Genomic DNA, 22,439 nt, shown 5'->3' with positions numbered 1-22,439 from the left:
CAGGAACTCAACAGTCGGCGGCCGCACGTTGCATGCAATTTATTATTACAGTCGTTGGGTTTCATAGACTAAACAAGGTACTGGATCCAATCCTAATATTGGATCTTTACTCATCAACACTGACTGCCTATACGTACAAACCGGGCTTGTTTCACCAACCACAGCCACGGCTTGAGCTGCACCCATCCATCACTCATCGTTCATTGCTTTGTTTCCGCAGACTCGTTGGCCAAATTTCACTCTTCTTCCTCCCACCATTGGAGACTAGGTGCCAAAGGACAAAGCATGGGTTTGTTTGGCTGATTTCGCCGAGCTGAACTGGGCTTGTCTGCTGCTGGCGTCAACTCCCATTCGGAACATGCTGACTTTGGATCATGTTCATCATGCTTGACTAACAAAAGACGTTTCAAACTCTGATTCAATATCTTTCCTTCCTCCAAACAAGTATCCAAAAGTTGCAGAATATTACCTATCTCGCCAAGCGTCTCGTGACTTGCACGAGATCGCCGCCCTGAATCCTTAGTAACTTCCCTAGAAATGGCTCCTTGGCCGAGTCGTCGTGGGTCGCAACCCAACAACAACTCCAACTCCAACGGTGACCTCATCAGTCGGATTCACAATACGGCCTTACACACGCCTACCACATTGCCCGCGCTTTACTCGACGAATCTGCCAAATACATCGAACGGGAATCGCCTCGAGTTATCCTTCTCCAATGCAAACGCCGATTCCAGCTCCGACGAGTCTGATTTACATCCCTCGCGGCCTCAATCTTCCAAACCTCGTCGACCACAGCACACGCGCTCTATGAGCCAGCCTTTTCCTTCCCTCTTCAGCAGCAAGAAAAAGAGGCAGAACTCAGTCGGCGCACCACCGCCTGACCTGGGTTTTGCAGACGATGACTCGGCAATGCCTCGACAAGCACCAAAGACACAAGCTCGAAACCCTTCTCATACTCGAAACGGTCCTGTAGGAAGTAAGGATTTTACGACGGGCAACTGCATGACATGTGGTTCGTTAGTACGATGGCCGCGGGAGCTCAAGGTGTTCAAATGCACGATCTGTACTACGGTCAACGATTTGGAGCCTCTGAGTGCAGATCATGATGGTTCGAAGTCGCGTAGAGATGCAAGCCAGGACCACTCTCGGTCTGTCCCAACTCGAGGTAGGAGCAAAGGCAAGAGAAAGAGGACAATCACTAATATGGGTGCAGGTCCGCATATCTCGATCGAACAGACAAACCGACTGGTTCAACAATCGATACAATCCTTCCTTTCTAAGAAGTTGCATCCAATTCCTGAACCTCCCACCGAGGCGCCGCCACAACCGCCGTCGAAGTTGTCATTTAGCAGCCGAATACAGGCTGTTGGCCAAAGCCTTGATTTCAAGCAGGACGCAGCGTCTTCATCCAAGTCCCCTGCTATACAAGTTTCTCATTATGCCTTCGATGAGGAACCGACCCTACTGTCGAGTCCCGCCCGGCCGAACCCTACGCCAATGCGATCCTTCTCTTCTTCTTACACCGAAAGACCTCCAGTACGTAAGATATTGCAAGAAGGCGAGTCAAAAGAGCAACGCAAATCGCCGGATCAGTCTGATGGTGACCCGAAAAGGATATTCAAGGCTTTGGAAGACTATATCGTAGCCTGCTTTGGCTCATTCGAATGTATTAACTCATCATTCTTAACACATACCCACCGCCAGCCCATTAGATGTAGAAGCGAATCGACCCGCCGCAAGCCAACGCTACCTAGTGAGCCTCGTGAACAGAGAGCGCATCGTCGCGAGCCTTCAGGAAACCATGCGGCGCGTGAGCCACGAGAGGAGCGGTTTACACCGCAATTCGATGATGGATCATGCGACCTCGATCCAAAGTTACTACTTTTAGGTGACTTTGCTGAGAATGGGACATGGTGGATGGGCAACCAAGAAGACTCTCGGCCTCGACGGCCGTCGACGAACCGTGTGGAACGGAGTTTCTCAAGCGCGCCAGTCAACACGAAGACACCGCAAATGAACTGGGGCGATCTCATCAAATGGTACACCACTATTGTGAATCCCGCTGAGGGATGGTTTGCGATTTACGAGGAGATGTGTCAAGGAAAGGCCTTCTTAACCCCTTCTCAACGAGAATTGCAATTAATGGAGCGGGAACTACTGCAGGGCCAAGAACATGCTCGGCGAGTTCTTCTTAAAGCAACCGAAATGCTTCTAAAAAGACCTGGAAGGCCCTTGAAGGATCCAGCAGACTTGAGGTTTCTCCTTATCATCTTAGAAAACCCATTACTTCACGAACAGGAAATATTGTTTCGGGGGATTCTACAATTCGACAAAGGCTTGCCTTCTGGCCCAAGGTCAATACAGCAGAGAAAAGCCAGCACCCCTGAATCCGGACCTTTATCTGGGCAACACTCCGGCATCATCAAGCGCATAGTGGGCTTAGTATCAAACTCGTCGGCTGAATGCCATAACCAGTTGATAACCTGGTTTTCAAGACATCACCCTTCTCGCTTCATTCGCACCAAAGAGTTAGCATCTGGTTTCTTAACATATCGGATGATTCGGCAGAGTGGAAAGAAGCAAGAGGTGAAAGTTGACATCACAGCTGGCCTGATACCGCAAATGCAAGAAGGGCGCTCAGGAGCTTACCTCTACGATGAGATAAACCGCGCAAACTCGTCGAAGAAGGCCAAGGAGCCTGAAAAGACAATCATGTATGCCGAAGATTGGCAGATTAGAGCTTCTTCGCGGGTCTTGGCGCTCCTTTTCGCTGCGAATAACTTGCCACACAGCCGGAGAAATGAAGAATCTCCGTCGGGCTCGGCCGAGGGTCGTTCTAATGTTCATTCTCACGGACAAATCCTACCAACGAGCGACTTCTACAATTCAATGATCGACTACACTGACTTAGTTGCGGACTTTGAGAATTGGGAGGCTCGTAGGAGCAAGTTCACGTTCTGCCAGTACCCATTCCTTTTAAGCATATGGGCCAAGAACCATATTCTTGAGCACGATGCTCGTCGCCAGATGCAGAGTAAAGCCCGTGACGCCTTTTTTGATAGTATCATGAGTCGCAAGGCTATCAACCAGTTCCTCGAATTAAATGTTCGCCGAGATTGTCTGGTAGATGACAGTCTAAAAGCTGTCAGCGAGGTGATTGGAAGTGGGAGCGAGGATATCAAAAAGGGTCTTCGTATTACCTTTAGTGGTGAGGAGGGAGTAGATGCTGGTGGTCTACGGAAAGAGTGGTTTTTACTTCTGGCCAGAGAAGTTTTCAACCCCGACCATGGTAAGCTGAATTGCCCAACAGAAACAGGGCCCTGCTGACTCTGGATAGGACTTTTCCTTTATGACGAGGATTCTCAGTTCTGCTATTTCAATCCGAACGCTTTTGAAACCTCCGATCAGTTCTTCTTGGTCGGAGTCGTGATGGGACTTGCTATATACAACTCGACCATTCTGGATGTGGCCCTGCCTCCTTTTGCATTTCGAAAACTCATTGCATCGGCTCCAACACACGGTACAGGAGCATCAGCTCATCCAAAACCCCCTATGCGTTATAACCTGGAAGACCTAGCAGAATACCGGCCTCGACTAGCTCGAGGATTACGACAGTTGCTAGAATATGAAGGCAATGTGGAAGAAACCTTCTGTCTCGATTTCGTTATTGATGTGGATAAATATGGTACTCAGGTGCAGGTTCCCCTTTGCCCTGGAGGCGAACGCATTCCTGTCACTAACAGCAACCGTCGAGAATACGTGGACCTTTACGTGCGGCACATAATCGATGTGTCTGTGACGAGACAGTTCGAACCCTTCAAACGAGGTTTCTACACTGTATGTGGAGGTAATGCTCTGTCTCTCTTTAGGCCAGAAGAGATTGAACTCCTTGTACGAGGCTCTGACGAAGCACTTGACATCAACTCGCTAAGGGGGGTCGCTGAATACGATAACTGGGGAATCAAAAGGCCAGATGGTTCCGAGCCCGTCATTGACTGGTTCTGGGAGACATTTCAGGCGGCAACATCTCAAGATCAACGGAAACTACTGCTGTTCATCACTGGTAGCGATCGAATTCCTGCTATGGGTGCGGCTGTACTGCCGATTAAGATATCCTGCCTTGGTGAGGATGAAGGCAGGTTCCCTATTGCTCGTACGTGCTTCAACATGCTATCTCTGTCACGATACAAGTCAAAAGAAAGGTTAGAGAAGTTGCTATGGACTGCTGTTCATGAAAGCGAGGGCTTTGGGATAAAGTAAAATGGTACAGTTGATGAACTTACGAATAAGCATTCATTTCATTTACGGAGTTTTGATAGGTAGTTCAAGGTTTTTTTTTCTCGGGAGTGTAGATCTATATACAGGACCTGTCAAGGTGCAATTAGAAACTGAATTTGTTTGTCTACAAGAGATTCTAGGGGAGAATCGCAGTTCTTCAACATTGAAATGTACGTTGTACGTGTGCGGCACCCCAACAATCCATTTACTGACCAGCGTAGGAGTTCAAGCAGAAGGTGGTGGGACTTCCTAAATTTCCAACTTGTACACTTGCCAGATATGTGGCATTCGTTAATACACATTTATTGTACAGCATCGTTATGGTTCTCTGTCATTCCAAGCCTTTTTACGAATCCTCTTCCTCAGCAACACCGCCAGCAGCCCGGGCTCGCTTCAGCATATCCTCCTCGCGTTTCTTCTCCTCACGTAAGCTCCTCATACGTGCTCGGTCAACCTCGGCTTGTCTGGCCATGGCGTCCAACTCCTGCAATTCACGGATCTCCTCCTTGGTGGGTTTGATGGGGACAGCACGGGTCTCGGCAAGTACGTATTCAAGAATGTGAGAGGAGTGTTTCTCAGTCATATCGACGGTAATAATCTTCTCATCGGCGTCCGGTGGTGTGGCCTTGGACATGTTATTGCGTGATGAGGAGGGCTGGGAACGAGTAGCTGGTGCGGGAGTTGAAGCGTCGGGTTTGCGGAGATAGATAGAGATTGTAGGCTTCTTGTTGTTCCGACTGTGACGATTGACGATCATAGGAACTGAGGGATTATGGTATTTTAGTCGGGGGAGGTTCTCACGCCAGAACTTTCTGTTTTTGGTGTATTAGTTGATGTGCCAGAGACCTTGATATATGGACTAACTTGGCGCCCATATGGCCGTTCTTGAAGCTCGTTGCAAAGTCCATATGTATTCTGGTCACCTCTGGGGGGAGGATTGCTGCGCCCGGGCCGCATCTTAAGGAAATGATCTGATTCAGTCGTGAGCAATGGATCGCGGATCGTCGTTTGTGGGAGAGATATCTACCTTCTATGTTAATTGTCAGCCACATCCTTAAGACGCGAACCCCGGGAATTGACTTACAGCGCGAAGCTTGTTGAAACGTTCACCGAGAGACCTCATCTTGGACTGCGCAAACCTTTAAACTACAAAGGTCGCAAACGTCTCTTCAGAATCGAACCAGTTCCGTGGTCGCAATGCTTCAAAAAGTCGACGACTCTAGGCCCAGAAAATCGTAGACCCCTGCCCAAAGGCTAACGCTGTGCTCGAGGCTGCGGGCCGAGCGTTGACCCGAACTGGCTGGTGGGGGTTCATAATGGATGGATGCCACTTGGTGGAGGCTAACAAAGCTACGATTTCCTAGGAAATTTTTGGGATAGGTAATCTGTGTAAGTCCAACATTTTTAGTTGCGACAACCCGAATTCGTTTCTTCACCATAGAAACAACGCAATGCATCGCGCATTGTCAGCTCGATGGATAAACCGGGCTCTTAGTATCGGTGAAGCATCTGCTTCGTCGAGTGTTCCTTTATTCTTATGTCCGGCCGTTGGAGCTTCGAGTCGATTTCACAGAACACGGAAAGTGACGCCTTTACCAACTCCGATCTATACTCGACGACTTAATCATACCGAAACGACAGTCCAAGATGTACCAATCACGACAAGCGAAAGCTCATCTCTGGGCCTTGAGACTCCTAAGAGGCGCTTACCATTGAACTGCACAGGATGCGGTGCCTTTACGCAGACGAGCGATCCGCAAATGCTGGGCTATTTCGACCCCGAGAGCAAAAGAGTAAAGAAGTGGTTGAACCCAAAGGCTTTTGAGCGTCAGCATACAGCGAGCCAGGAAGATGGAGTTGTCGATGAGGTTCTCAAATCCTTAGACCCTGACCAGCTGGAAGCTCTTGGCCTGGATCCCTCTCTCTTGGTAACTGGAGCTGAGAAGGGGGGGGATATCGCTCCGAGTACGCCTCCAACTCTCTTACTACAAACCATGCAGAAGCTAACGAGTTAAAAGAGCCACTGTCCCAAGATAAACAGCCTGTATGCGATCGATGCCACAATTTACAACATTATAGCACCTCGAGCGACACAGCAAAGGTTGCTATGTTCCATCCCACCGTTGAGTCCTTGCGCGAAACCATCGAGGAATCGCCGCACAAGTACAATCACATATATCATGTCATAGATGCTGCCGATTTTCCCATGTCGCTCATCCCTCGACTTAATGTTCTCCTCGGCGACATTCCCATCAGGACGCGCAATCGAAGATCACGAGCGGGCAAGTACCAGAATGATCGCAAGACAGAACTGAGTTTTATCATCACTCGCGGCGATCTTCTTGGTCCTACGAAAGAGATTGTGGACTCAATGATGCCCTACCTTCGTGAGGTACTACGAGATGCTCTCGGCCGACTTGGAGGTAGGGTTCGTCTTGGCAATGTCCGATGCGTTAGCGCAAAGCGTGCTTGGTGGTGCACGGAGGTTAGAGAAGATATCTGGCAGCGCGGCGGTGCCGGGTGGATGGTTGGAAAGGTCAACGTGGGCAAAAGTCAGCTCTTTGAGGCTGTCTATCCCAAAGGCAGAATGGGGCCAAGCAAGGAAGCCGGGAGGGCATCAGTATCGACATATCCTCGGGATAGCGTCAGTGCGGAATCAATATATGCCGAACAAGTTGGAGAGCGAGACGTCGATGTTGGGGAATTGCTTCCGCCCCCTCAGCCGGCTCAGAACTATCCTGATATGCCTCTGGTATCCTCACTCCCTGGCACAACAGCATCCCCAATTCGAGTACCTTTTGGAAACGGAAAAGGCGAATTGATCGACCTTCCTGGCTTGGCACGAAGCGACCTTGACTTGTTTGTGAAGGAGGAGTGCCGTCAGTCGATGATTATGAAGAAGCGCATTGTGCCTGAACAGATTTCAATGACGCCTGGCAAGTCCCTCATACTAGGAGGAGGTCTCATTCGCATCACACCAAAGAACCCGGGCTTGGTTTTTCTGGCATACAACTTTACGCCTCTGGAGGAGCACCTCACTCAGACTGAGAAGGCCATCGCGTTCCAGGAGCAGACACGGGAATCCATCGGTGTACCAAGTATCATGCTTCCTGGAATTGGGGGCAAGATGAAGCATGCTGGAACATTTAAGCTGTCTCACGACGTCACCAGACAAAGAGCTGGCCCTCTTACACGGAAGAATGCGATTGGGTTAAACGTCGATAGGCTTCCTTTCCGAGTGTTGTCGACAGACATCCTCATCGAGGGTGTGGGCTATGTTGAGCTTGTTGCACAAGTCCGCGCACAGGATGTCGCTATGAAGGTATTTCCAGACCAACAACCCCGATTCGAGCAAGAGGCCAAGCCGAAGCAGCTCGACACGTCTGATCCTTTTGCAGCCATGAGGGCTCTGCGAATAGATGCAGGAACTCCGGTGGTAAAGAGGCGTAAGGAGCCTAAGCCTGCGCCTGAGCCTGCGATAGAAACTGGCTGGCCAGCAGTTGATGTCTTCAGTCCTGAGGGGCGATTCATTGGCTCTCGTCAACCGATCCAAGGATGGTTGCATAACAAGCCTCGTGTATTGCCAGAGCACAAGAGGAGTCGACCGCGAAGAAGTATGAAGGGTGCTAAGAAGAAAGACAAAGCCGAGAAGAGAACTGCGATCAACTGAGCTCTATCTTGGGTGGATTCTGTACGATTTAAGGCTGTATGATGAATGAGTAGACGATGATGGTGGCATTACCATGTCAATTGTATATCACCCCAACTATAGATTATATCTCAGAACTGTGTATTGTAGAACTGCAGGAGAACTATGAGACTTAGCAGAAAGAGTTCATCCTGACTGATTTGCTCGACCGTTTAACATGTGTGGACGATCATCTTGTGTAGTTGTAGTGTCAAAGTTGTACTCTAGCATTGAAAAATAGCAGTGTTCCTTTTACCAGGTCAGTTCTTTCATAACCATAGGATCGAAAAGAAGATTCCTTAAAAGGACGTGGATAGGTAGTTAAGTTGTTTTTAATACAGCATGGTAGAGATTTGTGAATGGGAGCTCGCATCCAATGATTGGCTAATCAATCCGGCAAGTCGTGACGTGAAAAGAGGTACGTATCTTATCTTTACAACTAAATGTTGATACTACTAGGTAAGGCAAATCATTTATTTGCCATACGATTCCATCAACAAGCGCGTGACAACATTATTAACGAGACAACACCACATCCTCCGGGAGAGATTACTTTCTCCCCGAAAACCCTGTCAAAGGAAACAAACAGTCGCTCGTACTATAGCTACATCGAATATCACATCACCTCGAGACGGTCATGTCGCAACGGCAACAGCAACGAAGCGCACCAGCGCCCTCACAAACACAAACCGAAACCCCGGCGCAAACACCAGAAACAAGAGAACAAGCGCCTCAGATCCTGAGACTTCGAGGCGCTCATGCGTCCAATGGGCGATCCGTACAGTGGGCAGAGGACGTAGTTGACAATGAAGGTCTTGGACGCAAGAGCTCAAAAGGTGGGCAATATGATCTTATACGAGCATACGCCCACATACTAACACATATTTCAATAGTGTGTTGTATCTACCATAAGCCGAAAGCCGTCGACGAGTCCAGCGACGAGTCTTCGTCCGACTCAGACTCAGATTCAGACTCGGGCTCTGACCGCGATGGAGCACAACCAGCGGGCGGGAAGCGCCAAAGCTGTGGGCATGAACACGGGCACAGTCATGGACGTGGGCGGAGAAATGGAACGGGAAAGGAGAAGAGGGCGCCGAGTCCGAATGCGTACGAGAAGGTCCCCAAGCCAAAACCCAAGGATGGACCGTCGGAAAACAAGTCATAGAACAACGAGGACGCCGGACCGTCGAAGAAAAAGGGCAATGCGAAATGAGCGTTAATTATGATGATATGAGCACAGAGACTGGTGAGTTAGGGCATATGTATGTGAAGATTATTAGTGGCATAGCGATATCTGGGCAAGGTTCAAGCGAACATGATGGCAGAATTGTATGGTTTAGGATCTTCCATTTGGGAATTTAATTTATAAAAGGGTATCTCATTGGGAGGGCACTTATACAAGGTAGCTGTCTTGCGAATCGTGTATCGCAGTCACTCAGCACCCTCCACATCATTCTTCCCGCTCTCAACCACGAAATATCTTCCAGCTGTTTTGCCAGCCGTCTTAAGGGCATCCCACTTCTCTGCCTCAGACTCAATCGTCTCTCTAACCCTCCTCGCCCTTTGATAATGCCCTATACGAACCTCCTTATCCAGAGCTTCTTGCAATTCAGCAAGTCCAATGGTCACCTCTTGTCGAGCCTCTGTGGTCTCATCACGGATCGCCCGTAAGGGTTCAACCCCGGTTGTGTCCACACGCTGCACGGCGCGGACGAACTGCAATTGGCTCTGGAGGGTGTTGATCATGGCAACTTCGTCTTCGGGTGTAGTTGGCAACGGTAGGGCTGAGAGGCGGAGGAGGTGGTGTAATTGGGAGGGCGTGATCTTTTCTGCAGGGGCTGAACTTGGCGAGGATGGTAGAAGGCTTCTAACGGACCAGGTGTGTTTCTCGAGGATCGAGGCGGCGGTAGACGAGTTTGTTGTTATAAACCGAGTTGTCAAAAGTCTTGTAGAATGTGTGATGCTGCGCTGAAGGGCGATACGACAGGATGTGCAGATCGTCATGATGCGTAGCTGGCCTGATCTGTCGATATGGATATAATAACTGCTGACTCTCGATCAAGGTTTTCTCTCTGCGTACCTAAGGCGATCTGTCAATAGAGTCTTGTGATGGATATATATCCAAGATACCTTTGATCCGTCTTAACCTAGATCTTCAATGTGACAACGGGGGCCCACTAAAAAGACCCCAGCTACCTACTACCTACCTAGCCCACTGGGGGTGTCTCTCTGTGGCTCAAGCAACCGTCGTCATAGCTCAGCCGCCGTCCGCGCCGCAAGTCGAGGTACTCGCCATCTTTACTTACATACAACTTAAAGCCAACTCGTGATAACCTAGAACGTGGTGTTTTTCTCTTTTCTCTTTCTGTTTCTCCTCCCAACTCTTCCTTGATACCCCTTTCACGAATATCACAATCATGGCTCAAGACCCAAGAGCTCTTCTCCAAAAGGTTTCGTGACCCCTCCCCCGCTTTGTATTGGCTGTTGCTTTGCAGTTGTGCTGACACTCCGCAACTTTCAGGCTCAGAAGCAGCTTCAGAGTGCCGGCGGCGGCTTCAGCTTCTTTGGTGGACGAGAGGAGAAGTATCAAGAGGCCGCTGATCTCTTCACTCAAGCCGCCAATGCCTTCAAGATGCAGCAACAGAGTACGCCTTTACCGCTTTGTTTCGTTGTGAAACCGAAGCTGACACTTCCGACATCTAGTGCTCGAAGCCGGAAAGGCTTTTGAACAGGCCGCCCAAGTTCAAACCGACAAGCTGAAGGAACCCGATGACGCTGCCAACACCCTAGTGGATGCCTTCAAGGCCTACCGCAAAGACGACCCCCAGGCTGCTGCGCGATGCCTGAACGTCGCTGTCGATCGATACTGCGCCAAGGGTAATTTCCGCCGCGCAGCTTCCCACAAGGAAAATCTCGGCGAGCTGTACGAGCTGGAACTCGGCGATGCCAAGAGCGCTATCGAGTGCTACGAACTCGCTGCTACCTGGTATGAGGGCGATAATGCGGCAGCGTAAGTTGGATATCACAACCACATCGGCGTTTTACATCTACTTATGGATATTGACAGTCTTGCCAACAAGCTATGGCTGAAGGTGGCCGACGTGGCTGCTATCGAGGGCGACTACTACAAGGCCATCGAGAAATACGAGAGAGTGGCTGAGCAATCAATCAACAACAACCTCATGAAGTACAGCGTCAAGGACTACTTGCTCAAGGCAGGTATCTGCCATCTGGCTAGTGGCGATCTGGTCGCTGCTCAGCGAGCCCTGGAGAAGTATCGCGATATGGATCCCTCATTTGGTGCACAGCGTGAGCATCAGCTTTTGACTGACCTCTGCGAGGCCATCGAGGCCAAGAGCCAGGAGCAGTTTACCGACAGGCTGTATCAGTTCGACCAGATCAGCAAGTTGGATAAGTGGAAGACGACGATCTTGGTGCGAGTGAAAAACCAGATTGAGGAGGAAGAGGATGAAGAGTTTGCGTAGAGGAGCTGTCAATGGAATGAAAGAAATTGGCACATGAGTGACTACAGGAGGTATTGGGATATATCACAATCAGAAAATTCCAGAAAGTGCTCGGGATTTTGCTATTGACATCATGGTCGAAGAGATGGGTAGTGACTTGAGATGCACTCGTGTCTCCTCATGAGGGGTGGAGTCACAGTTGCTAATGTTAGGCTTAGAGTTAACATGACTGTTGTGAATATCAAAGCAAGCTCGTCATAGACTGAGTTGGTATCTCAGTGAATCATTAACGAAGTGAGCATTCACAGCATGACACTCCACAGTCGTACATACAAAGTCATGCGCCAATCTGCTTCAGCCAGAGATGTGCGAGGAATCCTTGCTTGAGATCACATTGGATGTTCAAATCAATGATCGATACTCGGGCCAGGAGAAGCATGGTAAAACAAACCACGGAACTCAATAAACATATGTAACAGCACATGTGTTATTATCAGACTTGCTACCTCCAAACACGTATCCTTCGTTTTCGTCATCAAACTCATTGCATTTCACTCCCAGCCCTGTCAAAGTAATAATCTAAGTCGGATTCCAACTCTGCCTATCAATGTATCGAAATAACCCTCAAGGCATATAGAACAAAGGCATCATCTTAAGACTGCCACTTGTCAGACTGTGTAGCCTTTGTGGCGCATGTCTTGGGAACAGTGTAGGTACGGTTGGGGTCCTTCTCCCAGGTGAGAGAGCCATCCTTTTTGATGTTAATGTACTTATACTGGATAGACTGTCCTGCAGTTAGGGAAATGGTGGTCTTCCACACAGGGTTCGAGGAGGTATAGTCCGAGGCGCTCAAGGCAACAGCCTTTGATGTGTCCCAATTACCGAGAGCAGCGATGTTGCCAACGATCTTGATTGTATCACCAAAGTTGGTGGTGACAACCTCTTCGAAAGTGACAGCTACAGAGGTTGCAGTAGGGCAACTGGTGCTAGTGGACGAGCTGGAAGTGGAAGTGGAAGTGGAAGTCTGGGTGCCAGTTGGAGTGGGCACACCACCCTTGGGTGTTTGCGATGCCGGGAACGAAGTTGCAGTGGCCGATGAGTATGAGCCAGCAACAGTATTGGTACCGCATTGGTTGGGAACAGCAGCCACGCTGCCAGCCCAAGAAGGAGGAATAACACCAGCTCGACGATCAGCAGCTGAGAGGAAAGCGGCATATGACCAAGTCAAGTCTGTGGCAGAAAGAGGATGGCCGTCATTCTTGTCAAACTGCTCTGCCAGGTGGCCATCTGTGCCGACATACTTTGCAACGATAGCAACATACCCATCAGCATACTTGGAGACGGCGTCAGTGATGCTCTTGAAGGTGGCAGAGTCGCTGGCGTAGGTTCCGGTAGAGATGGAAGAGACGAGGTCCTTGAAGAACGAAAGGGAGACGTCCGACACGGTGATAGATCCCTGCTGCTTCCAGACATAAATGGCATCGTAGAGTTGCTCTGCAGCCGCAAGTGTAGCGAGGTACCAGGGGTTGCCATTGTAGTAGACATCTTCGACGTATCGTCCAACGGCGACAGCTGAGCCTTGAGAGATACCCTTGTTGATGTTCCATGAGCGGAAAGAGTCAGTAACCGCCTTGTGGTTGGCAAGGGCCTTGTCGCTGCATGGCTGGAAGGTGGCGGGATCGCAGTTCAGAACAGGGTCGAAATTGTGGATGGACGACAGAATACTGTTGGCGTCCTTGCCAGTGCGGCCATCGTTGACATTGACTATAGGGGTCAGTGGTTATGATAACTGAGAGTCCAGCTAGTTTATTACTTACTGTTAGAGTCGACGTATTTGCCGGAGGAGATCCAGTAGGTCTGCAAGAAGCAGAGAGCCTGGGGAGCGATGTTGGAGTAGTTGTCTCCTGACTTGCCGAGCTTCTTGGCCAGAGCGGCACCTTCAATGAGAGCTTCAAAATGCGAGTGAGTACATCGTCTTACTGGTAAATCATCTAGCAAACTAACCTCGATACTGGGAACCAGTTGTAAAGAACGAACTGCCCTTGACCTCTTCCCACAAGTCAAATCCGGTTTGGTTCCTATGACGGTCAGAACTGGCTCCAGTGAAGGCTGCTGCATCACTGACCAATATTGAGCCACGTAGTTGAGATCGTTGCGAACAACAGGCCACACGATGTCGTTAGCTGTGGAGGTGTACCCGTTGGCAATCAGCCAGTTGGCATAGGTGATCATAGCAGTCGCACGCAGAGCTGGACCATCTCGCTGAGGTCGACCTTGACAACCTTTAGTCAACTGTTCTCATGTAGGGGCGCCAAAAAACACGAATACTCACCCCAGCCGCCAGTGAAGGCACTCATGTCGACGTTGAACTTGGCCTCTCCTAGACCTGAGCCATCCGAAAGCGATCCAGAAGGGTTGGAAACACCCTGGAGCTTGGCTTGGGAGGCGATATACTCTTGGACCTTCCTCTGCAAGCCAGCATCATATTGGTTGATGAACCTATCGACGACGTACTTGAAGACTAGAGCAGCATCTCGAGTCCAGGTGTAAAAGTCTAGCGTATGTTAGGAAGCGTCTTTTGCTCAGGTTGGCTATGTCATCGACTTACAGTCAGGATCCTGTGTGTCTGGAGAGGCAATGACAATACCAGTGGCTACATTCTTGGAGTTGCAGCCATCGGAGCCGATATTGCAGAGGAGTTGCTCAATGGCAACTGAGCTCTCAGACTTGATAAAGGAGTCGACCGAAGACTGTCTCTCTTGTACGAGACTCCTCTCATCGAAGGCTGGTCGGCCCAAGACGCTTTGGAGAGCGAATGAGCCGAGAAGAAAGGCAGAAGACACAAAGTACATGATGGGCTGTATCAGAGAGGCTGTAGAGTTGATCGAAACTGATGGGACTGGATCACCAACAGGTACAAGGTCCATCGTGAAGGTTTTATAGAGAGCCGGCATCCCGACTGTTACAGAAACCCCGTAATAGATGAACTGAGCTTGTCAAGGGTCTAGTTGTTAGATACCGAATATGGAAGTGCGGAAGCAAGCTGTAGAGTTGGTGAACAACGGACGCAGGCTTTTGGGGGATAGTGCGGTGTGGTTCAAAGGCCCGAATAATTAGAATGAGGCCGAGTTGATTACAATTAGTCTGCTGCAGTCCCCGGGAGGTGGTGTTGTTTTGCATTTGATATCACCTCGGCTTGTTATGCTTTGTTGAGGTCATACTCATTTGAACATGCTCATCAGCTCACGATGGCTTCAGATGCCTCTTGGGGGATAATGATGATTTGGAGTTTCATTGTCAACTTGACTTCTGAGAATAGCTATGCACCCGGGTATTCACATGCACCAGCTGATTTGAGCTCCTGTGACTTTTACCCCAAATTAATAATGTATGATTTCACTGACAGAAAGTCTCCAACTCATAGTGTGGGGTAGTAGCTTGGACAACCTCCATGGCACGACTGACTCCGGAGTAGCTCCCAATAGGTAGGAGGACAATCGTCCCCCCTGTAATACATGCATATAGCATAACATCCATGACCACTCATAGACAGTCTTCACATGCAAGCCGAGCTGTGGGCTCTCGCTTCATTCCGCCCCCTTCCCCAGACTCTCTCGTGATGCTCAAATTCTCAAACCCCAGACTAGACAGGTCACCCCGGATGGAGGCGTCGGTAGTGGACGGATGATTAGTGAGTACCGAGTAGTAGCCTGGAACAAAGCGCCGAGTGCAACGCAGCCTTCATGTCTATGTATGCATTTATGCAGGCTGCACACACAGTACATGTTATCCTCGGTTATCGACTGTTGTGACATGATATCTCATTTCGATTCAACTTCATTTACAGAAACACGCCTACCCTGCGGCTGCGTTATTGGTCCACAAACGTCGCATCAGACCTGACAACAGGACACTCCGCCGTCATTATGCGATCTAGTCGAATCTTGGTACCATGCTCCGAAGACGGGCCGCAGATCGTGAAATGATGCTTGTTACTTTGTCATGAGGTGGACTTGATCCCCAGATTCAGGATCAAAGCCGAAGCCATCAGGAAGAGGCTCTAGCTGTCAACGGCAAGATACTGGGGGGATCAGCAACGACCAAAGCCAAGCGTTGAATCGCTTTTGTTGCTCGGCAACCTGACATTAGCCCACCTAGGTTAGGGTCCGCTTAAAAAAATAAAAGTTTGACTGCCTGTCTCTGGTATATCGCGACATACATATATATATGGAATTATACGGACATCACGAATTGCGCAAGATTCTTCTAGTCAAATGGTATGTAGGTAGGCCATGGTTTTCCCCAACCTCACCGACCGACGGTCTCGGAAAAGGGGGGTGGAATATAGCGTCTCGTTATGCAACAGCCCCGACACTCAAGCCATCTTTCGACAGCGAATGAAGCGGCTGAAGCAACAGTTACTCTTGGACCTGTCGATAGGATGATTGACACCATAACAAGTTGATGGCTCCTTATAAGTTATCGAGCTGCAAAGCAATCGACCCTGACTCCGAAGAGCAGGGGATCGCTAGGCACAGATCCGTGTTTGCTTGAAGAAAAGAGAAAAGAAAATTTTGGTTGCGGCGGCTAGGAGACTTAAATACACAAAATTGTTACTGTCTGCTTACATAATCCGGTCTAACTGCGGAATTACCCAGCCACGTCCTGTTCCACCAGCCACGATTCAAAGTGATTATTCGTGCTTGTCAACTTCAGGCGTATCTTTCTGCCTACCTAGGTACCCAGAAATAGTCGTTTTCATCATCTAGCATAGCCGCATCACATATATCGACGTTGCCATCGCGATACGACTGCTAAGATGGACGCCGCAACGATTGAAGAGACGAACAGAATTCGCATCTCCCTGGGAATGAAGCCTCTGCCTGTCCCAGGAGCAGATAATACCAGTCAAAACCAGTCAATGTACGCGGATGGCGATGCACCCAGCACACTGGAGAGCCGCCAAGCTCAGGCCTACGACAACTACAACAAGGTGATCGAAGCGGAAAAGGCAAAGAAGAAGCGCGAGGAGAAAGCCGCAGCTGTCCGAAAAGCCCGGGAGCTGGCGCAACGAAATGCAGTTCTGGAAGGCAAAGGCTTTGGAGAAGCCGAGGAGGGTGGCGATCTTAGCGCCAAAGACTGGCTCATTGGACAAAAGAAGCGACAGAAGAAGATCGCCAAAGTCAGGAAATTGGAGGAGGAGCTGGCCGCAGCCGAGGCTGAAGCTGCTGCTGCGGTCCAGTATACTTCCAAGGATCTCGCTGGTATCAAAGTTGGACATGACACGGCGGCTTTCCTCGATGGCGACGACCAGATTCTCACCCTCAAAGATACAACCATTGATGAGAACGAGGAAGAAGGCGATGAGCTGGAGAATCTGAACATGCGCGAGGCCGAAAAGCTTGCCGAGAGACTTGACAACAAGAAGAAGAAACCAGGCTACAACCCCCTAGATGACGGCGAGGACGGCGAGCGTGGTATTCTATCACACTACGATGAAGAGATTGAGGGCAAGAAATCCAAGAAGTTCACCCTCGACACAAGTGGCGTCATTGCAGAGCTCTCAGATATTCTTGAGAAACCGGTTGACAAGACAAAGAATGGCCAGAACGTGAGCTTGGACGACGTTATCGGTAAGTTCTGCTTGCATACCCAAAGAAAAGAACACCACACTAATATAACAACTTTTATAGGTGATGCCCCTATTTCTTCAGACTATATAGACCCCTCACAGATCAAAGTCAAGAAGCCTAAAAAGAAGAAGGGCAAGAAAGGAACCAGACAAAAGCCCACGGATGATGATGATCTCTTTCCCATTGAAACAACACCCACAGATGGCTTGATGGACATCGACTCAAACGACACGACGAAGAAAAAGAGAAAGGCAGTTGATGATACTTTTGTGGATGACGACGACCTTCAAGCAACACTCGCGATCCAAAGAAAGAATGCCTTGAAGAAGCGAAAGAAGACCCGACCCGAAGACATCGCCCGGCTGCTCAAGGAGGATGATAATGAGCCAGAACCAGCAGAGCAACAAGAGGGTGGCCTTGTTCTCGATGAAGTCTCAGAGTTTGTTGCAGGGCTAAGTAAACCAGGTGAAAACGAAGAACGCAAGCCCAGAAGACCAAAGACTGTATCAAAGTCCCCAGAACCCGATGACGACCACCCCATGGGCGACGATGCAGAAGTGGTTGAAGAGAAGCCCCAATCATCAGCTGTCGAGGAGTTGGATGAGGCAGGCGTCGAAGAAGAGAAGGCCGTTGGTGCAGGTATGGGCGCGGCTCTCGCGCTACTAAGAGAGCGTGGTCTCGTGGAAGATACACGTGGAGATGCGGAATATACCAGCTTGCGAAATCGAGAAGACTTCCTCGCAAAGAAACGTCTTTTAGAAGAAGAGCTGGACGAGCAGGCACGCGCGCAGCGAGAGCGTGACCGTACAAGTGGCAAGCTGGATAGAATGTCAGTTCGTGAGCGTGAGGAGTGGGCACGTCAACAAAACACCTGGCGAGATCAGCAGCAATCTCGACGCATGGCTGAGCTGTTCTCAGCAGGATACAAACCCAACGTCGACATCAAGTACACCGATGACCACGGCCGTTCTCTCGACCACAAGGAGGCGTTCAAGTACATGAGCCACAAGTTCCATGGCAAGGGAAGCGGCAAGGGCAAGACAGAGAAGCGGCTCAAGAAGATCGAGGACGAGAAGCGACGCGAAGCACAGAGCATGTTTGACGCAAGTTCTGCCGGTATGAGTCTGGCAGCTCAACAGCAGCTCAAGAAGCGACGGGAAGCTGGTGTACGACTTGCATAATTCACTTGACTTTTTATCAACAGAATGGAGTTGGGGGCTACGAATAGTAATACCGGCAATGGACAATTCAGATCAACGAAAAGGTGCTTTTACCCTTTGCTCATGTGCTTATTTGAGATTTCATTTCTGGCTGACACCATGTGAAAATTTAGATTCAAGGTATGTTTCGTGTTCAACTAACTCTGACCTAGGCTCCTGTTTTCCTCCCTAATTGCTTTCTACGGCAGCCTCTTTTTTGACAGCCCCTTGATTCTTTCAGTCTCCGGGAAAATGCAAGTTCAAAGTATGAGCTTCAAGTGAAACAATGTCCCTGCCATCATTTCTTCATGATAGACTGGCCTTTGTTCTCAGCCGCCATCTCGTTCCAGGTCCTCTTCATGTCCCTCATTGCCTCATCCACCTCCCCTTCCATAGCCTGCGCCATCTTCAAGGCCAGGGTCGACTCCTGTTCTGACTTACCAGCCGATGATGAGAACAATGGTAGGGGGGCCACACTGTTGTGGTGGCTGGAGTTCTTCACCTTTGTAAATGTGAGTCCAGGAGGGTATTGGGATGCCATGATTGTTCGTGAAATCGAGGACCTAAAATGATTAGCCGGTTAACTGTTTGTGACTTACCTGCAAAGCCTGCCTGCGGGAGAGAATGTAAGGATGGTTAGTTGAATGGCTCTTGGTGTCAGGACTGGCACAAACGAGTTTTTTATACCAAGATGCTCGTTACTAGTGGTCTGCGAATATGTGAAGGTTCAACGAACATCACCTTTGTTGAGAAAATAGTCATAGTGATTGTTTTCCTTGTGTGCTCTGCATAGAGGTGGTTGTTCCTAGAATCAGTAAAGTTGAACTGTTGGAGAATAGTTGCTGTTCACTTCAACTCTTTCACACAACGCGTGATCCAGAAACAGAACACCAGTATGTGTCATACTGTAAAGAAATCAATTTCGTGTATCCTAGGTGTCTAAGGGAAAAGAAATAATACGCGCCAGTATCCCAAGCGAGTCCCCTCCCCTCAAAAAATAAGAACCACTAACTCCAAACACTTCTGTTCTGTGTCAAGGCCTCACAGGATTGATCAGACCTATAGGCTGACCTTTGCCCCGATTCCCTTGCCTGTATAATGGATTTTCTCAGTCCAGCTGCCCAATCTCACAGTCACGTTGGCTATGGCATCAAGCTTGAGCGATCCGCCCAGTGCTTCTTTCAGCTTGCCATAGCCCACGCTGCTGGCAGACCATATGACTGGCAAGCGCGGGGTCTGGGATCGCCCAGGTGTTGCTGGGAAAGGTTCATCGTGTATAATCTGACCGACTGGTTCAGTGTGGTTGTAAAGAGCAGTCGCGTTTATGTGTTCTATGTATAAAGTGTTGTATAGCAACGGAGAAAGAAGTGTAAAAGTGGCTGTCGAAGAAAAGAGATGAAAGGTGGCATCTGCGATAAAGTGTGGCTTCTCGTCTCCGTGCTCGTCCTCGCCTGGGACAGTTATTCGCGGTGTAGGCAGAGTGATGTTGATCTTCGACAAGGCCTCGCCGATTATAGGGACATTCGGAACACTCCGTTTGTGGGTGCGTGCCGTCAGTGTCGTATTCTTGCCGGACACATAGTCTGACAGTAACTTGCGGCCAACTGCTTGCGCCTTCTCGCCGCCGAATCGTAAGGGATTCCAAGTCGCAAGAACAGGAAGGTTGGTGTTGTTGCCTAGGTCAAATGTGACATTTCTTGATATGGCCTCGCCGAGAAGTTCTCCATCGTGAAGAATGTGTACGCTGAGATAAGGTACAACAGCTGCGTAGGGTGTAGGGTTTGTGAGGTTGACAAGAGCTCTCATCTGAATCCCCGTCTCTGTAGTTTCCATAACCTCTATCTCGCCGACTTGAGGCTTAAGTTTACCAAGTGCGTTTCCAGGGAATCCTGATCATAGGTCAGTATTGGCTCTTGCCATGATCGCAAGGCGCGTTAAGAAAATACTTCAGCGTGTAGATAAGGATTATTCATCCTCATGGGGGATGCAAGAGATTACCACAGCGATGACGGACCGTTTACTGGAATCTTGCCCTCTGCGGGAACCTTCTTCACCGTCAGAATACCGAGGACGGTTTTCAGCTTTACGTCGACTTCGGCCTTGATGTCGAGTGTGATATCGCCGCCTCCAAACAGTAGCTTCTGCATGACCTCGCTGAACACGTCACCATCGGTGATTGTCAAGGGGACGTCGACCAGCCGTGATGTAATGTTAAGGAGAGTTTCGCCGTTTTCGTTATCCTGGATCTTTGTTGAGTTGGCACTCTGCCAGTGGCGCAGGTTCAACTCGCCCATTTTACGCTTCTTGTAAAACAGATCAGCGTTGGAGCGGAGCTTGTCCACCCCCAAATCCACATTCAGCTCAGGTGGAACAGCTGCGAGCACTTGTGCAGTACCAGATACTCGGGGCTCACCCTCGGGGTCATCGACATCGGCGAAAGGGTCGGGTAGTTTAAAGTCGACATCCGTCAGGGAAAAGTTGCGAATCAAACTATCGAATGATCGTCCTGGAAAATCGACTGGTACTGTAATACTCTCCAGGATATCCGAGATCCATTCGGGGGTATCGGTATTGTTTGTCTTCTTCCCTCTCACAAACACCTTGGCATCCTCGCCGTGCAGATAACGGTCCATGAAATGGTCGAGAGGGGATGATTCAGAATGAGGGCACGCTTTCGTCAAAGATTCTGGAATGTCGCGGATGATGCCTTTGGCGTCGGCTTTAACATCTGCCTTAGCTCTAATATCAATTGGCTCCGTGACAGCATCTGCAACACTGATAGAGGGCAGTGATGAGTCGCAGTTGGGTACTAAAACTTCAAACCCAAGAGTCGGGACTCGGAAGGACACTGGGTAGTCATTGTGGACTTTCAAGGATACATCGGCCTCGATCACTTTTCGTCCGTGGCCATCTACCGGGCGATCGTGAAGATCCATGCGCTCTATGCTGTAGTTGGGCATTGATGGGATATCATTAGCTGCAAGTTTGTCAGTCCAGCACTACAGGAATAAATTCGACTTTTCTCATTAAAAGAGTGTCTTCTTTCCTAAGAATAGAGTAGCATAGGAGCGGTAGAGAGCCTGACCTTCAAAGACCATGGATTCCGCCACATCGTGAGCACCAAGAGGGATGATTCCCGATTTGAGGTGAACCTTGGTTTTGCCCACTACTTTCAATTGCTTCAGGTTCCCTTCTAACCAATCATTCGCAATCTTGCGGATATGCTCAGCGTCGCCGGGGCTGACATCTGCCACGAAGTCTAGCTCATTGGTGTGTCCATTAACTACATCAACGACTAGGGGAGGAATAACAGCAGTGCCGGCAAGCGCATCGGCGTAGTCGGGTAGATAGACGTTGACAGTTGTTTCTTTGGTCTCAAGTTTTCGCATAATTCCAGTGACTACTTTTCCAATACGGCGGGAATTGTGGTTATCGACCCGTGATCCATCGAGATAGACATTTGCACGAATACGCGCCCGGATGCTATCGCTTGTGATGTTCTCAATTGATAGATTGGTAGGTTCAAGAACAGCGGCTTTCTCGGCGTACTCCTTGACGGCAGGCGGGACGAGGAAACCGAGAATTATGATGAGAATTACGATGATACCAAGGAGCGCCATGGCTATGATGGAAGGCCACCGCCAAGGTGCCTTGGTGCTGGTCTTCTTGTTACAAATTGACCAGAGACTCCACGCGGCCCGGGACTGAGGCTCATCCGAGGCTCGACCATTTTGTTCGCGCTCGCTATCGCCATCGTGATTCCCGTCATCGCTTCTGTTAAGAAGTGGCGATGTTTCGGTAGGCTCCTCTTCCTCGCGCGTTGGGGAGGTAAGAGGCTCGTTCTCCTCGGCCGACATTGTGGTCGTATCGGATGAAGTGGAAACCCGTCTAACAGAGATTCGGGGCGCTCATGCGGCGCAAGTGGCTTGGGGCAGGCTGTAGTAATGTATCTGTAGTTCAAAGAGGGAGGTTGATGATGTGTTGGATGTTGGGGATGATGTTGATGTCAGAAGGAATCATCAAGTTGAGGTTAGGTAGGGATTCGTCATCGAGGTGAAGTCACTTTGGCAGGGTTTATGAGTGATAAGGTTGTAGCGGGCGGTGATGTGATTGGCTTGGTTATGTCTGATCCAGGAACAGAACCACAAGGCACCTCAGGCCCCAGCTTTTCGATCCT

General features: G+C 49.6%; 10 protein-coding genes across 10 annotated transcripts; 6 read left to right on the top strand and 4 right to left on the bottom strand.

Annotated features, from left to right (window-relative positions):
* Window positions 1-537: 537 nt before the first annotated feature.
* Window positions 538-4,260, top strand: FPRO_06208 (uncharacterized protein; the record flags this gene model as incomplete). The annotated part of the gene is made up of 3 exons (XM_031228903.1): window positions 538-1,165; window positions 1,214-3,289; window positions 3,338-4,260. 3 exons carry the CDS (start codon window positions 538-540, stop codon window positions 4,258-4,260), a joined length of 3,627 nt encoding a protein of 1,208 aa, XP_031079194.1.
* A 364-nt stretch (window positions 4,261-4,624) lies between these two features.
* Window positions 4,625-5,401, bottom strand: FPRO_06209 (uncharacterized protein; the record flags this gene model as incomplete). The annotated part of the gene is made up of 3 exons (XM_031228902.1): window positions 4,625-5,090; window positions 5,143-5,249; window positions 5,363-5,401. The coding sequence occupies 3 exons, from the start codon at window positions 5,399-5,401 to the stop codon at window positions 4,625-4,627; spliced, it is 612 nt and encodes a 203-aa protein (XP_031079193.1).
* Window positions 5,402-5,729: 328 nt separating this feature from the next.
* FPRO_06210 (uncharacterized protein) lies at window positions 5,730-7,948 on the top strand (the record flags this gene model as incomplete). The annotated part of the gene is made up of 2 exons (XM_031228901.1): window positions 5,730-6,243; window positions 6,297-7,948. The coding sequence occupies 2 exons, from the start codon at window positions 5,730-5,732 to the stop codon at window positions 7,946-7,948; spliced, it is 2,166 nt and encodes a 721-aa protein (XP_031079192.1).
* A 655-nt stretch (window positions 7,949-8,603) lies between these two features.
* Window positions 8,604-9,131, top strand: FPRO_06211 (uncharacterized protein; the record flags this gene model as incomplete). Its single annotated transcript, XM_031228900.1, has 2 exons — window positions 8,604-8,802; window positions 8,860-9,131. 2 exons carry the CDS (start codon window positions 8,604-8,606, stop codon window positions 9,129-9,131), a joined length of 471 nt encoding a protein of 156 aa, XP_031079191.1.
* A 266-nt stretch (window positions 9,132-9,397) lies between these two features.
* FPRO_06212 (uncharacterized protein) lies at window positions 9,398-9,970 on the bottom strand (the record flags this gene model as incomplete). Its single annotated transcript, XM_031228899.1, has 1 exon — window positions 9,398-9,970. One exon carries the CDS (start codon window positions 9,968-9,970, stop codon window positions 9,398-9,400), a length of 573 nt encoding a protein of 190 aa, XP_031079190.1.
* A 413-nt stretch (window positions 9,971-10,383) lies between these two features.
* On the top strand, window positions 10,384-11,451 carry FPRO_06213 (putative transport vesicle fusion protein SEC17; the record flags this gene model as incomplete). Its single annotated transcript, XM_031228898.1, has 4 exons — window positions 10,384-10,416; window positions 10,488-10,611; window positions 10,670-10,976; window positions 11,034-11,451. 4 exons carry the CDS (start codon window positions 10,384-10,386, stop codon window positions 11,449-11,451), a joined length of 882 nt encoding a protein of 293 aa, XP_031079189.1.
* A 631-nt stretch (window positions 11,452-12,082) lies between these two features.
* On the bottom strand, window positions 12,083-14,357 carry FPRO_06214 (putative glucan 1,4-alpha-glucosidase; the record flags this gene model as incomplete). The annotated part of the gene is made up of 6 exons (XM_031228897.1): window positions 12,083-13,194; window positions 13,248-13,379; window positions 13,435-13,508; window positions 13,556-13,703; window positions 13,763-13,984; window positions 14,039-14,357. 6 exons carry the CDS (start codon window positions 14,355-14,357, stop codon window positions 12,083-12,085), a joined length of 2,007 nt encoding a protein of 668 aa, XP_031079188.1.
* A 321-nt stretch (window positions 14,358-14,678) lies between these two features.
* Window positions 14,679-15,547, top strand: FPRO_06215 (uncharacterized protein; the record flags this gene model as incomplete). The annotated part of the gene is made up of 3 exons (XM_031228896.1): window positions 14,679-14,793; window positions 14,984-15,121; window positions 15,438-15,547. 3 exons carry the CDS (start codon window positions 14,679-14,681, stop codon window positions 15,545-15,547), a joined length of 363 nt encoding a protein of 120 aa, XP_031079187.1.
* A 702-nt stretch (window positions 15,548-16,249) lies between these two features.
* On the top strand, window positions 16,250-18,244 carry FPRO_06216 (uncharacterized protein; the record flags this gene model as incomplete). The annotated part of the gene is made up of 2 exons (XM_031228895.1): window positions 16,250-17,063; window positions 17,124-18,244. 2 exons carry the CDS (start codon window positions 16,250-16,252, stop codon window positions 18,242-18,244), a joined length of 1,935 nt encoding a protein of 644 aa, XP_031079186.1.
* Window positions 18,245-19,321: 1,077 nt separating this feature from the next.
* Window positions 19,322-22,119, bottom strand: FPRO_06217 (uncharacterized protein; the record flags this gene model as incomplete). The annotated part of the gene is made up of 3 exons (XM_031228893.1): window positions 19,322-20,151; window positions 20,277-21,239; window positions 21,348-22,119. 3 exons carry the CDS (start codon window positions 22,117-22,119, stop codon window positions 19,322-19,324), a joined length of 2,565 nt encoding a protein of 854 aa, XP_031079185.1.
* Between the last annotated feature and the right edge of the window lie 320 nt (window positions 22,120-22,439).

This window comes from Fusarium proliferatum (genome assembly GCF_900067095.1).
Source record: "Fusarium proliferatum ET1 genome assembly, contig: FPRO_scaffold003, whole genome shotgun sequence".
In the NCBI taxonomy this organism is placed as follows: Eukaryota; Fungi; Ascomycota; class Sordariomycetes; order Hypocreales; family Nectriaceae; genus Fusarium; species Fusarium proliferatum.
This window is presented reverse-complemented; position numbering and strand designations above follow the sequence as displayed.